At 45.8% G+C, this 17440-nt stretch overlaps 1 protein-coding gene across 3 annotated transcripts in view; it reads right to left on the bottom strand.

Annotated features, from left to right (window-relative positions):
• Positions 1–6132: 6132 nt before the first annotated feature.
• Positions 6133–17440, bottom strand: part of CRTC1 (CREB regulated transcription coactivator 1) — a 51152-nt gene continuing 39844 nt past the window's right edge. The window contains exons 10-14 of one of the 3 annotated variants that reach the window (XM_061558721.1): positions 16018–16407; positions 13195–13296; positions 12403–12486; positions 11336–11573; positions 6133–11027 (exon numbers count right to left, since the gene is read on the bottom strand). In XM_061558721.1, coding sequence (XP_061414705.1) covers positions 10834–11027; positions 11336–11573; positions 12403–12486; positions 13195–13296; positions 16018–16407 — 1008 coding nt within the window. In that variant the 3' untranslated portion in view covers positions 6133–10833. The remainder of the gene's footprint in view (positions 11028–11335; positions 11574–12402; positions 12487–13194; positions 13297–16017; positions 16408–17440) is intronic. The other 2 variants (XM_061558869.1, XM_061558786.1) reach the window with 2 other exon arrangements.

The raw sequence follows: 17440 nt of genomic DNA on the forward strand, positions 1-17440 counted from the left end.
CCCTCTGGGAAAAGCCAGACCCAGTTCAGGGGGGGGGGCCCTCTGGGAAAGCCAGACCCAGTTCAGGGGGGGGGCCCTCTGGGAAAGCCAGACCCAGTTCAGGGGGGGGGGCCCTCTGGGAAAAGCCAGGCCCAGTTCATTTTGCTGTGAAACTGCAGGGTTCTCAAACTGAAGCCCCATACACACAACAGGTTGCACAGCACAGACGTTCACAGTGATAAACGTGCTTTTTATTACCCGACATTTACACTGTAGCCTGGAGAATGATCTGGGGTGCAGACAGCACCTTCGCGTGTTTAACCCACATGCGCGCGCACGCACACACGTATGCATGTCAATACTCTGTGCAGTCATGCCGGACAACAATGTCAATCCCTGTTCTCGCCCAAAGCGCGACAAAGTGTCGGGCACAACGCGCCCGCGCGATCGCGTTGTGCCCACGCAACGTGCAGGCTGAAAGTGTCGCAAAACATTTCGACCATTTGATTCTTGGAACGACCAATATCAGTTGGTCTGGAAAAGGTATCCAGACAAAGACGGGGGACTGATCAACAAGATGCATGTTTACTTAATCAGCTTCCAGTGGTGGGCATCGCAGAATTACTCCCCCTCTTAGGGAGAGGGGGCTGTGCGCCCTAATGAACAGCAGTGCCACTCCATGTGGCTCCCCATTCAGTTGCAGCCCCTATGGGTGGCTGGGGATATACTCTGGTTCAAGCTAAAGAGGTCATCACGACCGAATGTTGCCGATGGCGCTACACTTCTCTGCATTGCTGCCTTCTTGCAAGCCGGATCCAGCAGAAGTTGGAGAGTTGAAACCTGACCTCCAATGTCTACTCTAATAGAATATCACACTTAAATTTCGATTTAAATTTCGATTTAAAGCTTTCGTGACTGCAGGGATTCATCTTCTTGGTTCTTGCGGTAAAGTCACGTAGAAGGGAAATAATACAAAATAAAAATATAACATAATAAAATACAATTCTCACGACGTTTCGGCCACAACGCAAGCAGCCGTCATCAGGTGAAGAACAGGAGGACGGCTGCTATCTCGGAAAGATGAATATCACACTTGTAGAATGCGTTGCACACAAGTTGTGAATGAGTGCCACCCACCGCTTCCGTGTTAGGTGGTGCCCCTGTTTGCAGTGTCCGAGAATCGCTACTGACCTCCACCCAGAGATTTTATCCCTCAATAAGCAGTCGCTCGTAGACACTGTACCATTGTGTTTGTGCCCCAGTTCGTGGGGAGGCTTAGTAGGGACCATACAGTGGGTGAGATTTGAAATGTGTCGTTTAATATTGCAGGAAGCCATCCCGGAGAAACTTTGCCAGATTGCTACTGAATGTCTTTGCAGAGGGCTCACTTTTCTCCTGTTCCCTCTCTGAATAATTGAAGTACTTGCGGCTGTTAACACGTAGGTTATAATACTGGTTATTCAAAGGAGACTCCTCAAAATACATCCCCTGATAGCCACTTAATGCAAACGACAGTATTATGACCAACACATTTAGGCAATTCTATATTTGGCATACACTGCAGACGTAATGCATCGTTATATATATATATATAATTATATACTGTTCCCTGTGCACTTTGTTAGTTTCTAACCACTTGGGTGGAATATTTTTAGTATTGACAGAATTCATGAGCACACGTTCCTGAGCTCAAACAAAACTGGTTTGGAGGGGGGGGGGTTTACTAAAGCATGTGAGCACCATTTAACTCTTTGATGTACACCGGTTGAAGAAGCCAATGTAGTTTTTTGAAACATGACAAATATGCTATTGTCACGAATATCCCAAGACACGGGTGCCAATGCTGATGAAGAACAAACTGCTGTTAGCTTTGAGTGCGTGATACGTCGCACACACCAGTGAGGGCTTAAAAACCAGGGCACCGTTAACGTGGCATGCAAACAAACGTGACAACCCTTTCTCCCGAAATACAAGTGGGGCGCACTGATGCTTTCAAATATGAGAATTGCGCTATCTCGGAAAATAGGAGTGGGGAGGAATAAGATAGAATTTTCAATACTCAGCGGTGTCCCGTGAAACCAGATAAATAAACACAAACTAATTCTGATTACGGCAAAATGTGGCTTTACCAGTGAAGACTGAAAATTAATTCATGAATAACATCAGCAAGGGCACACACTGGATCAGGTTATACCTCTTAAGGCTACAGTCTTTGGCAGAAGCCTCCCGATATTGGTGTAAAAGTGGGGTCTGTGGCAATGTAGTCAAGGCTTGGGGTCTGTTTAATGCTAGCTCTGTTGATCGGCGCACTCACGTGACCCGGTCAGAGAGGTAATACTGAGGCTGAATCATGTGGCTCTTTAATAAAGAGACTATTAAGAGGTGGGCGGGTGGGACTCAGAAATCAAACGGACTGAGCAGGCACCACTGAGATTCTTGGTTTGAATCTAAGCAAGATGCCTGTCATGAATCATTCCCAGGTATAGCGAGATGAGGCTCAGCCCGGACATCAATGCTTGCACAGAAAAAACTATATTCAATTTTATTCTGCACTTATTTGCCAAAATTACAGTTCTTTAAATTAAATATATCTGTTGGGCTGTCATGTGACAAACATTACTCTGTCGGAGGGCAGGTAGGAAAATTGCTGCCCCCTATGGTGTCGACAAGAGGTCGCTTGAAAGGATATCAAAGGTAGCTCTGCAAAATCTACTTCAGTGGCCCATTCTCTAGAACACAAAGGGTTGCATTGCTCTGTGAGAGTTCCAAATCGATTCTTTGTCCCATGACATGATGCCTGGAGCACAACTGGGATAAAATTGGGGGGGAAATGCACAAAAATAGAGACACTTGACAACACAGAGCTCAGTGTTATGTTTGTCTTCAGACCCTTTCTCTTAATATCGGAAGTTTGGAGCTGCCAAACACGTGAGCTTTAACAGTCGTGAGTCTAAGCCCGTGTTATTATAACGCAGCACATGTGATATGAACGGAGTGAGAAATTGACACACTTATATTGTACATACTCGGCACTACAGATCCCATGTGTTTAGCATAATCAGAGAAATTCCAGTAATCCGAGCAAGCGCCCACCACCCCACCTTAAGATTAGCCTTCCCATAGACGAATACACCAGGAATTTATGATATGCCATCTTTTTAAAGTTTTTTTTCCAAAGTTTTTTTTTTTAAAGACATTGCACTCACAAGTAACATAGCGTTTGAATGGGAGACTCCAATGCAGGACAGTTATCCACAGGGCATAATTTCATCTGGGTCTATCCGGCACACCACATCCAGGATACCTCTTCGTGCATGTACGTGGCTACTGGTCACGTGTCAACTACTCCCATTGTCAGCGATGCGGGGAAAACGTTCAGTGAAAAATTAGGCCCTGATTATTACAAATTCCCAATTCAAACAGGACCACCCGCTTTGTGAAGTGGGAATTCTTCACTCGTCTTGTGCACTGTAAACGACTTTCCTGTTTTAACTTTGAAATGCAAGTTTTCGTGTTTAAAACAATTCACTAAACAAATCCAACTGAATAAAAGAAAAGTACTGCAGCGAGGCAATACTTGTTTGATGAATGGGGTTTCAACTGTGAGTAAATATCGCTGCAAATGCTTTTCCAGGAACACAACTATATAAATACTGAATGCAATGTCTTTTGGGTTTTATTGTAAATATTTGTTTAGACTTTTTTTTTCAAACTTTAAAACATCAAATCCCAACAATAAGGCAGAATTACACTTTATTTTTTTATGTGTTTTTTGTTTAAGTATAAAAAAAGTACTTCGAGACAAACAAAACATTTAACACATAGATAACATGCAAACAGGCAGATAAATAAATTAAAAAATACCAACTGTACACTATACCCCAAAAGCTAACTTTGCATGGTTGTTGCATACATGCATGTCACACGCATGTATAAAGTTTTGTTGAAAAACTTTCACCTTTCGACATACGACAATAAATTCCCGCAGGGTTCTGAAGCTAATTTATCACCAACTCTAAAGAGACGTTTCCCTCCGACAACCGGTCTCAAGAGAACAAGCCGCATGTCACTGTGTCCACTGTATATTTAGAAGACCTGTGCATGATACACAATAAACAAGTCGCCTGGCTGGCACGCGGATCCTGCAAACGGTTTTAAAAGGGTATGGCATCGCTTCTGAGACGCGTTATGGCGCATTGTCAACATTGTACGTAAAATAAAGTGCTGCATTCCAAAGCACTCACACTCAACACGGGCTTGGTGAGTCATGCACTGTGTGTGACGGAATCCGATTTTTTTTTGCGTTTTAGTCTTTAATTCCCCTCCGCCTCCCCCACCACTTATAGTTTTGTGAAACATTTCGCAGCAATAGCTTCGAAAAACACAAGATGATGTTATTTTGACCAAAAAATAAAGACCTCCTCTCTCCCGCTAAAACTGCTACACTTTAAACAATTGCACGTTCACATTTTGGAGTTTGCGATAACAAACAACAACAAAATCAGTCTCTAAAGGAAAACAAACAACACAAGACACGTATTTACTCGCTGGCCATTAGCTCCCATAACTTGCGCGCTATTCCCAGTTTGGCATGGAGTTTGCATGTATTAACTATGTTTTCACGTGTTACCTATGTTTGCATACATACACGTTACCTACGCGTTTACAGTTAGGCTCTCACAAGCGGTCGCTACGCACGGTCACACAGGTAGAAGTCACCAGCTCACAAATAATGGCAAAACAGTTCTATATTGCAAAGTACGCTAACTTGCCTGTGTGTCAAATCGGGTTTATGCTTTTAAAACTGTCCATTGCTGTCTGGGTAGTTCCACAAATTAGGTAATCTCACAGTGTAAAATTTCGAAATCATCCGAAAATAATACGAGTGTAATGTGTGTCATGTGGGCTGTTATTTTGAAGGTAATTGTCTATAATTTTACAAAATATGGCTTACTTATAGAACAAGTCAATGGATTTACACACGAAAAAAGTATGCACCATCACCATCCCAGCGCGGAAAAAAAGGAAGTAAATTGGTCCGAGTATGTTCGGCACCATGGTATTTTATGAGCATTTATTCCTAATCTTTTACCTGAACCACAGTCCGAATTGGTGGACGCACGATGCCCATGTAAAAATCTACTTCATGATTTTGGTAATTAATTACCCCCATCATGTCAGAAAGGTACGTCCACAATTGTTTAACAGGCCATCTGTGTCACGTGACAATTACATTGCAACACCTGGTGCCTTCCTGGAAGAGTTTAATCTTTCCCACACTATAGGACCCAGGTGATGGTCCAATAAATATAACTTTAGCTATACGTACAGGTGGGTGAGCACTCCTTTAAAATCTGACCAACAACATTAAATTGTACGTAAAATAACCGAGCCATATAATGGCACGATAGCAAAACCTGCTGGCTTCAACACACACACTGAAATCTAACTCTGCAGTCACACATCAGTCCTCGCTGTGGTGTGCCTTCCCATGTTCACGAAGTACAAAATAAAGTTAACACACACATATACGCATGAAATGCACCTTACAAATGCAAAGCATTACTATGTATATCCTATTCTTGTGCATGGCAATAAGTTCAGGAGATAAAAAATGTCAATGTCGAGGTCTGCTGGCCACGAGAGGGCTTCAGGAGTTTTGGAATACCTCTTCCGATGAAGGAGCGCAGACCACAATTGTTTACTACTTCTACTCGGTTCGTAGTTTGGGTTGCACGGTCACAATCGCGCCTCTGATGAGCACGTTTGGCTACGTACGGTGCGAAAGAAGTTCAAAATGCATACTGTGGATTGTCTTTCATTTGCCATTCATGAAGAAGATGTGAGCATTGGCCTGTTGATGTTGTGATGCGCTTTGATTAATGCAAATATCCCACGTGACATAGGAAGTGCATCTTGAAATTTTAATCAGTGCCGTTTCATTTTAATTAAGTGCGTTTATTTTAAATCAGGGCTCCATACGTCACTTGGGACAAAGGCGTAGCAAATTTAATTTATTAAAACACTTCAACTGGATAATTCTTGGAGATGGAACATCTCCATCATTAGACCTCCTTTGCCAGTACCAAAATATATTAATAGGGGGTTTCCTTTTTTCTGGCAACAAAACTTAAACCTTTTTACAAGGATTCATGTCTGCATTAACCACAATACTTGCACCAATCAGTTTCAAGGACCAATCAGTTTAAAGGACAATGCATATATTATCATAGTAGGTTTTTTTTTTGCATTTTGACTGCAAGTATTGTGGTTAATGCAGACATGAATCCTTGTAAAAAGGTTTCAGTTTTGTTGCCAGAAAAAAGGGGAAAACCCCTATTATTAGTATATGGAACATCTTATTTACAAGGATGTTCAGGGTGTGAATACATCCTTTGTAGATTTAATGTCACATGAAGTTAGCGAGCACCTAATAAGACCGGCCTGGTGTCTAAAGAAAGTCGTGTGGCCAACAACCCGCCCAACTGCCTTTGTTTTTGCCCAGTGCTAATAGTTGTGTAGTGCCATAGATGGGCCACACTTACCGGCAGTGGTGGACAGGGCCCATCTGCAGGTACCTCGGACCCCCAGGGGAGGGGCCACTGTGCCAGCCCAAGAGGGGGGGGGGGGGTTGCTGGGGGCTCTAGGATCCTAGGCAGCTAAGCCCTAGGCGCCGGGCTCTAGGATCCCAGACAACCCAGACAGCTGAGCCCCTTGGCGCCACCAACGGGGGGCTGTGGGGTATCTGGGATCCCACACAACCCCACCCCGCGATGGGCAAGAGGCATAAAAGGGCCGCTCCCTAGCCGATCGGGGCCAGTCACAGCTGAAGACCCAAGACCAGCCAGCTTAGGACCCTGGACCCCCTCGTCCCGCTTGTCCTTGTAAGGGCTGGGACGCTGTGCAGGCCAGTGGTGGGACTCTAGGACTCTCGGCTCGGCGCCCTTGTAAGGGTGAGTTCCGAGGAAGCCAGAGTCTAGACCCGCACCTTGGCTGGGTCGGGTCAGGTAGCCTCCCCTAGGGTAATTGTAGCCGAAGGACCCCAGAGCGTAGCCAGTCAGGCACGCTAGGAGGAGGCTGTGTCCCTAGGCTGTGTTCCTAGGCTGTAACAGAGTATCAGGACTGTTGGAGTGTTGTATTGTAATAAAGAAGTTACCTCTACAAGTGTCTCCGGAACCCATTACATTTGCACATCACACCAGGTACTCAATCAAGGTTGAGTCGACCTAGGGAGGTCCAGAACCCGTTCAGATCACCACTAATGTTCGTCATGTTTCTGGGTGCGATGAAAAGTTGTTAATCGACATTAAGATATACCATGGTGGGTCATGAGCAATGTAAACAACCTAAGTTCGAAGTTCCCCAAAGTTCGAAATGCAATATGCACCACTGTTGGCTCAAGGTGACGAGCGTAACCAGTTGTTGGGCTCGGGGCAGGAAACGTCACAGATAAGAGATGATGGCAGTGTTTGGGAGTAATGATGGGGTGGCGGCCCAAGGAGGGAACAATGCCAAATGGGCGTCTACCACAGAGCTGGAACAATGAGAATTCAGCTCGTCCACAAGTGTTAGCCGGACTATTTCATTGCAGAATCTTGAGAGATGGTGACTGCTTGGAGAGGGCTCCATCCAATAGTGGATGGCTGATACAAATTGGACATCCCTTTTCTGTGACCTTGCTGGATGGACACCTGTTGGCACGGTTCACACAGGAGCTGAAGGCTAAAGGCTCCTGTGTGAACCTATAATGCCTATCGAAAGGTCGAGGTGCAGCCTTGCAATTTCTTATTCATGCCACTGCTGGTGGATGAGGCGACACTAGAGAGCTCTCGAGGGTATTTCTGGCCCTTTTCCATGCTGGCCAGATGTCTTGGAAGAGTTGGGTGTACCCACATTTCACCCTGCCACAGATGACTTGCCATTGTATAACCGTGGTGTACCCATTAATACTGTTGGGTGGACATTGGCGATGGGATTTTATAATCCTTCCCAATGTTTAATTTCCTAATGTTTCAAAACACCACACCATCAGAAAATTGAACTGGCAACCTCTGGATAGCAAGTCTAATGGGCTAAACCATTTACACCACAGGAGCGTCCCAATGCCCATGAGTAGACTTTAAAACGGCCAAGTTGGATGCGGCGTTTTCTCTGGGCACTTTTGGTTTCCTCCCAAATGCAAACGCCTCATTAAAATGGAACTGACCAGTCATCCGAACATATAACCCTCTTGACAAAAGAAGTGACATCACACAAGGCTTTCCAGTCTAAATAAATAACATTACCATTATGATAACCATTCAGTTTGCGCTCTGCTAAACAAATTATTACATAATTGTCCATTGTGATTGAATTAGAACACTTGTGACGAACGAAATTAGGTTTTATCACTGTAAACCTGATTTTCGCAGACAGCTGTCGACAACCTCCGCTCCACACAGAGCAGAGTACAAGACTATACAATGGCTGTGGTTTGGCATTTTCTCGATGTGTGTGTGTGTCACTGCAACCAATGTGCCGCTTGAGCTGTTTGGGGACATCTAGTTCCCTATAGCTTGTTACGATAACACGCAAAAAAATCTGGTGAAACATTAACATATACCTATAGACTTTGCTATACCCTTAGTATTTAAAAAATGTATAATATAGAATGGGTTTTACACACAAAATGTCAAAACAATAGAAAACAAAATGAAAGAAGGGGGGGGGGAAACCCAGCTGATAGCATGCAATGCAGTGAATTATCGATGCCGGTCCCCATTTAACAGTGCACTTGTAATCCCCGTCGAAGAGTAAAGCGGTCAAACGTTTCACGTTTTACATTAACAACCGTAAACACCACTTCTTTTTTTTAAACCAAGAGACTAACAAAAGTCCAAAATACCCCACCGGCACGGACAACAACCACCCGAGATAACGCTCGTGTGGATTTTTTTTACGTTCGAAAGGCCAAACGCACGCGACTCACGGTGTCTGTCAAAAGAGTGACATCAGACGAAAGAAATGCACGCAATGATCCCTCCGGGCCAAAGTCCTATGTCCAGTGGCCAAAGCCATCGAGTGAATTTACAGTCGGTGGAGTCGCACCGAGGCTCACGAGTCACGGGAGCCTGGACGCCAGGCTACGAAGAGGTGGGGAAATCGGATTCTGTGACAACGGCGCACCCTCCAACCCCACCATTTAATTTTACGCACTAGGGCCCCATGGCAACCGCGCTACGACACAACACTGCCTACGACGAATAAAAGCGAACGAATGTTCACTGCTGCTTCGTGATCATTGCCGAGGGCCAAACAGCACAGATGTGAAAGCCGTCAGCTCTGGGGTGCGAGTATACTTGCCATCCTAGGTGAATAAAAAAAAAAATCCCAATGCTAAAACTGCGCGCAAATGGCGAACGTAAGACGGTATCATGCAGTCATGCGCGCCAGCCCCTGATGTACCTGCGCTGGAAACGCGAGATGGCACAGTCCGTTACGTAACGTCAGAAATCAAGTGCTCAAGTGAGGGGGATTCACAGGCATCACCATCAGCTAACGTCTATCAGTATGTACGATGTTTACAACAGTGCCATGCCACACGAGACGTGAACAGATTTCGCCAAACGGTCGTCATGTTTCGTGACGAGGGTTCGAAGCATTATCGGCAGTCAGCAACGGCGATTGTTACATAATAAGCATATCTTAAATACGGAAACAAATACTTACGTTTAATTTAAGTTTTAAGGTTCAAGATAATTTAATAGCTCTTAGACCGTAGTGGGTGGCAACTGTTTTATACTCAACGAGTCATTCCATGCACATGATTTTGAGTTACTTAAAGAAAAAGCAATATATAAATTAATTCCCTCAATGCCTAGAGATTCAGCTAACAGAATACAGACGTAAACAAAACAAAAATCTAATATGCACTGATCTAAGAGATTGCATGATAAAATGCCACCCATTTTGAAGAACAGATAGCAAAATTGCACTTAATACTTCACCAAATGTGGCCTTTTTTATCGTGTGAACTTCATCGCAACATTTTTTTCTTTTTGGGATGGAGCACACACATTTTTTCGTGACTCTTCATGCCTCACGAAAGACAAAAGACCTCAGCGGCAGTGAATATGCACTTACAGTGCACTGCTAACTCGATTATCCACCCAAATGCACATCAGCCTCCCAACCCTAACCAACCCGCCATGACATCACTTGCACAAGCCCTGCCCAAAACACGAATTTTTTCCCAAACTAGCTTCGCTGCGCAAAAGCCCAGAGGGTTTGAAGGTGCATCGGTGCCTGTTCCATGCTGACATGCACGGTAACAGCCAGAAGGAAAACCGGAGCGAAAACCAGAACTTGGGGCATGTGTAGCACGTTTACTTCACGCGACCACAATCCTCGTCCAAAGAAAATCAAGAAAATAAAAGATAAAAATTTTGAACAGGCCATGGCAATGTACCAAACATTTCTCACACATGTGTGCCAAGTGCGACCATCGTGCCCGCTCACAGTTCGGCGCCTGCTTGGCGTGGTAGTGACATGCAGGATGGGCTTGGTGGAAAAACGATCGGCCCCTCCTTTGGAAAGCTTTCGTGAGCACCACAAGCACAAGTCGTAGCAACAACCGCCATGCGATCAACACCCGTTCAGCACACACACACACACATACAAAACAAAGACGCACAGTTTAATGCTCGCATGGTCCTTGCAACACCCCGCACAAGCTGTTTGCAACAACTCAGTTGGCATCCCACCAGGGCCGTCGATGTGTGGGCGAAGCGGTGACACTGCTTCAGCACCACACACCACGCATGACGCACACGACGGACATGGCGCAAGCATCACACACACATGCACCACGACGTCCTACAGGCCGTCCATGCGGAAGGTGTCCTCGGTGGCTGGGTCGGCCAGGACCATGTCCGGGTCGCTCAACATACGCAGGCCCTCCAGGCCCAGCGGCTCCATCTTGAGGTCGTCGTCGAGGGGGAAGTTGGCATCCGCCTCGAAAGCGGCCAGCGTGTTGCTGATCTCCTTGGAGAGGCTCGGGGGCGATTCGCCTGTGTGTGGGGCGTGGTATTGCAGAGCGTGGTTTGCGTCTCGTCTTTCGACTGCACCTGATAATTTGACGGCGGGCTGCATTTCGGAGAGCAGCATTACAATTTCAATAACTATTGATTACAAAAATATAAAGACGCATTATTTAAAGAACATCGCCGACAGATAACTACGTATGATGTGCATGTTGAACTTCTTTCGCACCGTATCAAGCCAACCGTGTTAAATCGGAGGTGTAAATCAGCATCAAAGCGTTACACGGGTGACAGTGCAAAAGGTGACAGGCACACGGACTGTGGTAAGACATCACCTTGGCAAGTTGGGAGGTCGATCTCACCGGTGAGGATGATGTTGGGGATGTTGCCGGCATGATTGGAGAAGGCCCCGTGCTTGCCCAGGTGCTGCATGCCCGACAAGCTGCCCTGGCTGCCTGAGAAGCCCAGCATGGAGGCCTGCGAGTACTGCAGCGGCGCACCGGGGTCGAACATCATGCCGGAGCTGAGCGAAAGACCGCCCAGGGGATTCTCCATCATGTTGAACTGCTCCAGCTGTGTGCACAAACGTGCGGGCGGAAGTGCCAAACCTCGTGAGTGCACTGCGACCATAGTCGGTCGAAGCGTAAGGGTAAAGGTGCGACGCTGCAAATGCCTGCTCGCCCCACTGCTGATACAACTATGAAGCTATTTTAATTTTACCAGGTAAGGTCCATTGAGTAATGTAGCTCTTTTGTAGAAGCAAGCCGGCCACAAATGATAGCTCAACGAAGTGGCTTATCATGTGGAAATGTAAAGTAGCCAAATACTCATAAACGCATGTTTTTAAAACCAGAGGACCCGGAGAAAAATCCACGCGACCATGGGGAGAACATGCAAACTCCCAATATACAGACGTCAGGATCGGGATAGAACCTAGGAACTGATGGCCTCCACTACAGGGAGCTCGAGACCACTGCCTCTAGAGGGGGTATTTTGGCCAGACATCTCTGAAGAGGTGGGAGGAACCACATTTTACCACGCCACACGCGCCCCTGCCAATCGACTAATTGTGATGTACCCATTTATATTGCGTGGTCTCTGCTGAAACCGTCATCATGCTGATGAGCATGGGTTGATGACGGTGGGGAGCACAGAGACGGTAGCAGTAGTACAGTGCAAAAATGGGTTATCTGATGTGCCCATTGCTCCGTAGAGCATAGCCCCACGGCCGTTTGAAAACCTGTTTGTGCAGGGTTGTGAGCCATCCAAGCCCTATCCTGGCTCCTTAGCGTCGGAGATTTGCATATTCTTGGTAGTTTTGTCAAAGTAATTCCAGTATTATTATTCATAACATTGCAATTACATTCACCAACATTTACCTGCAGTCAGCAACAAGCCTGACCTGGATAGATAGTGCGCTGGTTTGCCGTGACGTAAGCTGCTGGTCAAGGTAAGAGTCGCTGAACACACTGCCGAGTATTGTGGTCTGTTGGGTAAGGCACAAACACACACGGGTCTGGTAAACATCAGCAGCATCCACCCTCTAGCACCAACTTCTAGGGCTACTCATGGCAAAGTTCCTCACCCCTTTCTTCCTGGATTATGCAGGTAGCACGCTTCATTCATAATAAACGTTTTTGGGTTAGATTGCGTTATTTATAAATGTGTCGTAACCCTCCACCACCCGACACGGCCAATCAGAAAAAAAGTGTCACGTTAACAAAAGACAAATAGTTCACTACTTTAGCCCACCGGTGTGTTGAAGAGTGAATCCACAACATACAGTTTTTGAGTACGACGTTTCGCTGGTAATTACATCCAGCATTATCAGGCAATTCGCCAGAATTGCCCGATGATGTTGTGGATTTACTCTTCAACACACCTATGGGCTAAAGTAGTGAACTATTTGTCTTTTGTCAACGTGACACTTTTTTGCTGATTGGCCGTGTCGGGTGGTGGAGGGTTACGACACATTTACAAACAACGCGATCTAACCCAAAAACGTTTATTATCAATAATATTGGTCGCGAAAGCCTACGTGTTAAAGCACGCTTCATCTTAAATTTCCCGAAGTAGCCCAAGGTTAGGCACCAATAGACCACAAACAGTCAATCGGATCTTTCTTTTGGTTAAACAAACCACGCAGAGACGATTTGCAGGTGCGCGGCAGGAGGCTGTGGATGTGTGTCCATACCTGTGGAGAAGTGCTGGGGGAGAAGCCCTGGTTGGAGACGGGCGATGTGGGCGACTGATTGGTCGGGGTTCCCGTGCTGTTGCGGTACTGCTGCAGGGCAACCTGTTTTGGGACAAGGATCGTGAGATGCAACCAACGTTCAGTGTCACAAAACTCCCACTGATCCTGCTGGCTCCCATTCAAATCCCAAATAGATGTGAAAAGATAATAGAGGTTTTTGGATTAGATCGAGTGATTATATAAATGTGTTGGAGAGCCAAACCACACCGGTGTGCTGTACTTGTGACGAATTGGCATGTTCTGTTTACATGACAACCCTTACTAATTGGCTGTATTGGGTGGTGGTGGGTTTTTAACCCAAAAAAACTCTATTATGGATATTGGTTACGAAAGCCTACGTGTTAAACAGATTTGAAAACGGCACTCAAAAGTGTTCAAAATTATACACAAACTCACCCCTGTCTACTTCTCCCCTCTGTGTACTCTCCTACCTTGCCTCTCTCTTCTCACTACTCCCACATTTTTATTTCTTATGCATGGTCACCAAGGAAAGCCTCACAGTCTTAAGACCTTTTCAGGAAGGTCCCGCCAAGTTTTCACAGTAGGGGGCGATGTTGTTATGTTTAATGCCATTAGAGTAATTCGTAGGCGATTTTTCAGCATTGGGATGTTTGGTCAATAACCAATTACATTGTAAGTTCATTTAGCTATGGGAAGCAACCGGAAAAGCCAGAGGAAGCCCATGCAGAACAGGCGAATAACAAACTCCACGCGGGAAGGTGCCTGAGTTGGGAATTGACCCAAGGCCCTTATTGCTGTGGGGCACAAGTGTTATTACCACAGTGCACCTCTTCCCTCTCTTCTCACTATTCCATGTACTCTCCCACTTCAGCAACCAAGATTTTCTGTTAAAATCCCCAGTCAACCTTTGCTCAGTGGCAGAGGTCGCAACCGGGTACCCGAAACCGTACCCTACCCGATACCCGGCTACCCGTACCCGGCCGGGTACGGGTACGGGTACCCGTTTGCGACCCTGGTGCGGCCGGGTACGGGCACGGGTAGGCCGTGAGTCACTGGTGAGTAACCGTTTGTCACTCATTTCCCAGCGTCTTGTCTCTTCTCACAATTCCAGTTCCTAGAATCAACCCACCCGCGCCTGCAACATGGCTTCATCCCAGAGGTCGCAATCAGGTACCCGATACCCGTACCCTACCCGTACCCGGCTGGGTACGGGTAGGGTACGGGTACGGCCGGGTACGGGTACCCGTTTGCGACCTTGGTGCGGCCGGGTACGGGTAAGGAATCAAAACCCGTTTGCGACCTCTGCTCAGTGGGAGGTCACTCATTCGCCTCTGCTGCCCACATAGCCTGGGACACCCCTTCCCCCAGCTATCTGTGCTGTTGACTCCATATTTTTTTTTCTCTGCTTACGACTGTCTGCTTCTCTCTATAAAATAAATAATATTGTTTCCATACAGAGGCTTGAGATGCGGCCGCATTATGATGGTGTATAAATCCACATTGTATTGTATGTCACAGGTGCCACCACACGAACCACCTCGTAATTCCTATGCTGTGTGTCCCAAGGGAAATTGTTCATTCGAGCACAATGCTCCTTGCAATGGAAACAATATTGCACCTCTCTCACATTAAAAAAATATATATATTTCTTCCCTGTCACTTCTTAATGAACAGTTGGATTCACTGCTTGGAAGATATAAACAAGATTATCTTCAACCATACCTTAAAGGCACATATTACACAGGAGCATACATGAAACTGTAAGCTCTATTTTTAATTGTTAAAATGATAAATTCTGTAATTACCTGCAGAAGGGTGGTGCAGTGGCTCGCACACTGAGCTACAAACCTGGTGACCAGGATGCGATTCCCAACCAAGGCTAACGTCAGTGGTGATATCTCAAAATCGTTTTGTTATCCCTCCACCCCACCTCTTCACCAACCTGCATTGACTATTGCGCTTAAGTATAGTCAAACAACACTGTCCCTGGGCGAAATTCCAATATTGCACCTCTCAATGCTTATTTCTTTAAAAAATGTGGTTTTGATCGATTATCTTTGTCAATGTCCAAGGGCTCTCACCTGGTTCTAAATAAACATGGATTCACTGAGCAATCGCTCAGCATTGCACTTTACTCCATTCTTTGGGGACTTGAAAAGTCATGCAAAAGAGGTTAACAATCTCACCAACAACTCCAAGCCGTTTCATGTTACAGATGTTCTATTGGTGTATTTGGGTGGTCAGCAAATGAGTCCATAATGACCTTGTTAGGAGTTCAAACTGTACCACTCTGAGATACTGGATTAGAATGTGTTGCAGTTACCCGTAATTAAACCACCCAGTTGCTGATGGCTGCATGAACCAAAAATCATGTACAAATTTTATCACATTAAATTGTTTCGTTAAATAAATTTGGCTAATTACAGGGACCTCAGAAGTGATGCTATGATGTCATTCTGTAGAGGCCAATCTTTAACTCTGGGTCATGTTGCACAGCTTTTGGCAAGAGGTGCTCATCGTAATTTTGCCAGATGACCTGGTGTTGATACTTGTAATTGTAAGGTAATTTAGTCAACAAAACATCCAGACAGAATTTAAACCACATTGACGTAGTTACCTGCGCTTGTGTTGCCTACTCCAGGAACACATTTTATTCTTTGCTGCTACAGTCGATAATTTGGGCCATGGCTATGTTCGGCTTGCACAATTATCCACCAACCGAACATGTGGAAGTAACGGATGGATAAATTAGACCTCCGGTGCGCGGTTTGCCCTCAGAAATAGAATAGACATCTCACTCACGTTGACTGCGTTGGTGTCGATGGTGTGCTGGTGCATCGCGGCCTGTTGGGAAGTCTGCATTAGTGCCTGTGCCTGCTCCGCTTGCTGCTGGTGCTGCTGGTGCTGGTGTTGCTGCTGCTGTTGTTGCTGCTGCTGCTGTTGCTGCTGGTGGTGATGGTGGTGGTGCTGCTGCTGCTGATGCTGCTGAGGGTTGTGCTGCTGCTGTTGCTGCTGTTGCTGCTGTTGTTGCTGTTGTTGCTGTTGCTGCTGTTGTTGCTGCTGTTGCTGCTGTTGCTGCTGCTGTGGTTGTTGTTGCGTTTGGTAGAAGGGGTACTGTACAAGGGATGGATCGAAGCCCAGGCTGGCAGCATCCAGTGTTACGGCCTGCCAGTCGTAAACATCGCACACCAACTGTACAACTACATTATGTCATCGGCTGATGGAAGGGAGGCCGTCACACCACCTGCACCAGCGAGGCCTCCCTCTTCAAGCAGCTCATCAGCAACACGCCGCAACAGACACTGCATGTGCTTGAACAATAGCCATACACTTTAAGACTAAGCATGTGCTTAAATACTAGGCACATAGTTTAATCAGCACATTAACAAAAGCAACATACCTGAACACTAGACACGTAATTAAACGCTACTTTAATCGATTTACCCTCCCTTGCTTCTCCCAGCAATTCAATCAAATGTCATTATTATTTCTGGGTTGCAATTCTATCCATTAAATAAGTATAACCCGTAAAAACAAAGTTTTTCACTCTAAATCCTTTATATGCGTGGAGGCTAGAGTCCTCTCGTCCTTTGGCTTGAGATGGCTGCCACCTATGGGTCAGATGATTGTCTGCAGTATTAAACAATTGGTAATTAAATATTTAATTTGTTTTCCCTAAACAGTGTAAAATTTTGGAAATTTTTTTCCCACGAACATTAATTGTCTCGCACAACGAGTCTGTGTGCAAAATGTCAGCTCGATTGGATCACGGGAAGTGGGTTAAAAACGACTGAAAGGTTTGCACGGTCGTAAGCAAGCAAGCAAGCACGCAAGCAAGCGAACTTAATATAAAGGATTTAAAAAGGACGTCATAATGAACAAGGGATTATAACCTTGAAATTAAATAGGTCGGTGTCACCGTGCCCTTACAAATTGCACGCGCATTGATGCAATGAATATCACGTGGCGGTCTGTTTAGCGCTTGCAAGTTTCAGATTTACTGCAATACACCCGTCCTTGGATGGGCAAAATGCTAGTTATTATTATTCTCTTTCCCTGCGGATTTTTACACGCTGTATTCCTGCTAGCACTGCTGTTCTTTGCCGGGAAAAAATACCGCTCACTAAGCTTCTTCGTCAGCTGGCGGCAGATGGTACGAGGATCAGACGTGAGCTTGGTTTTTATTATATTCTAATTTTTGGCTATCCTCCCTCCTAGCCACTCG

Source organism: Lethenteron reissneri, chromosome 1, assembly GCF_015708825.2.
Source record: "Lethenteron reissneri isolate LAM-NWPU_2019-01 chromosome 1, ASM1570882v1, whole genome shotgun sequence".
In the NCBI taxonomy this organism is placed as follows: domain Eukaryota; kingdom Metazoa; phylum Chordata; class Hyperoartia; order Petromyzontiformes; family Petromyzontidae; genus Lethenteron; species Lethenteron reissneri.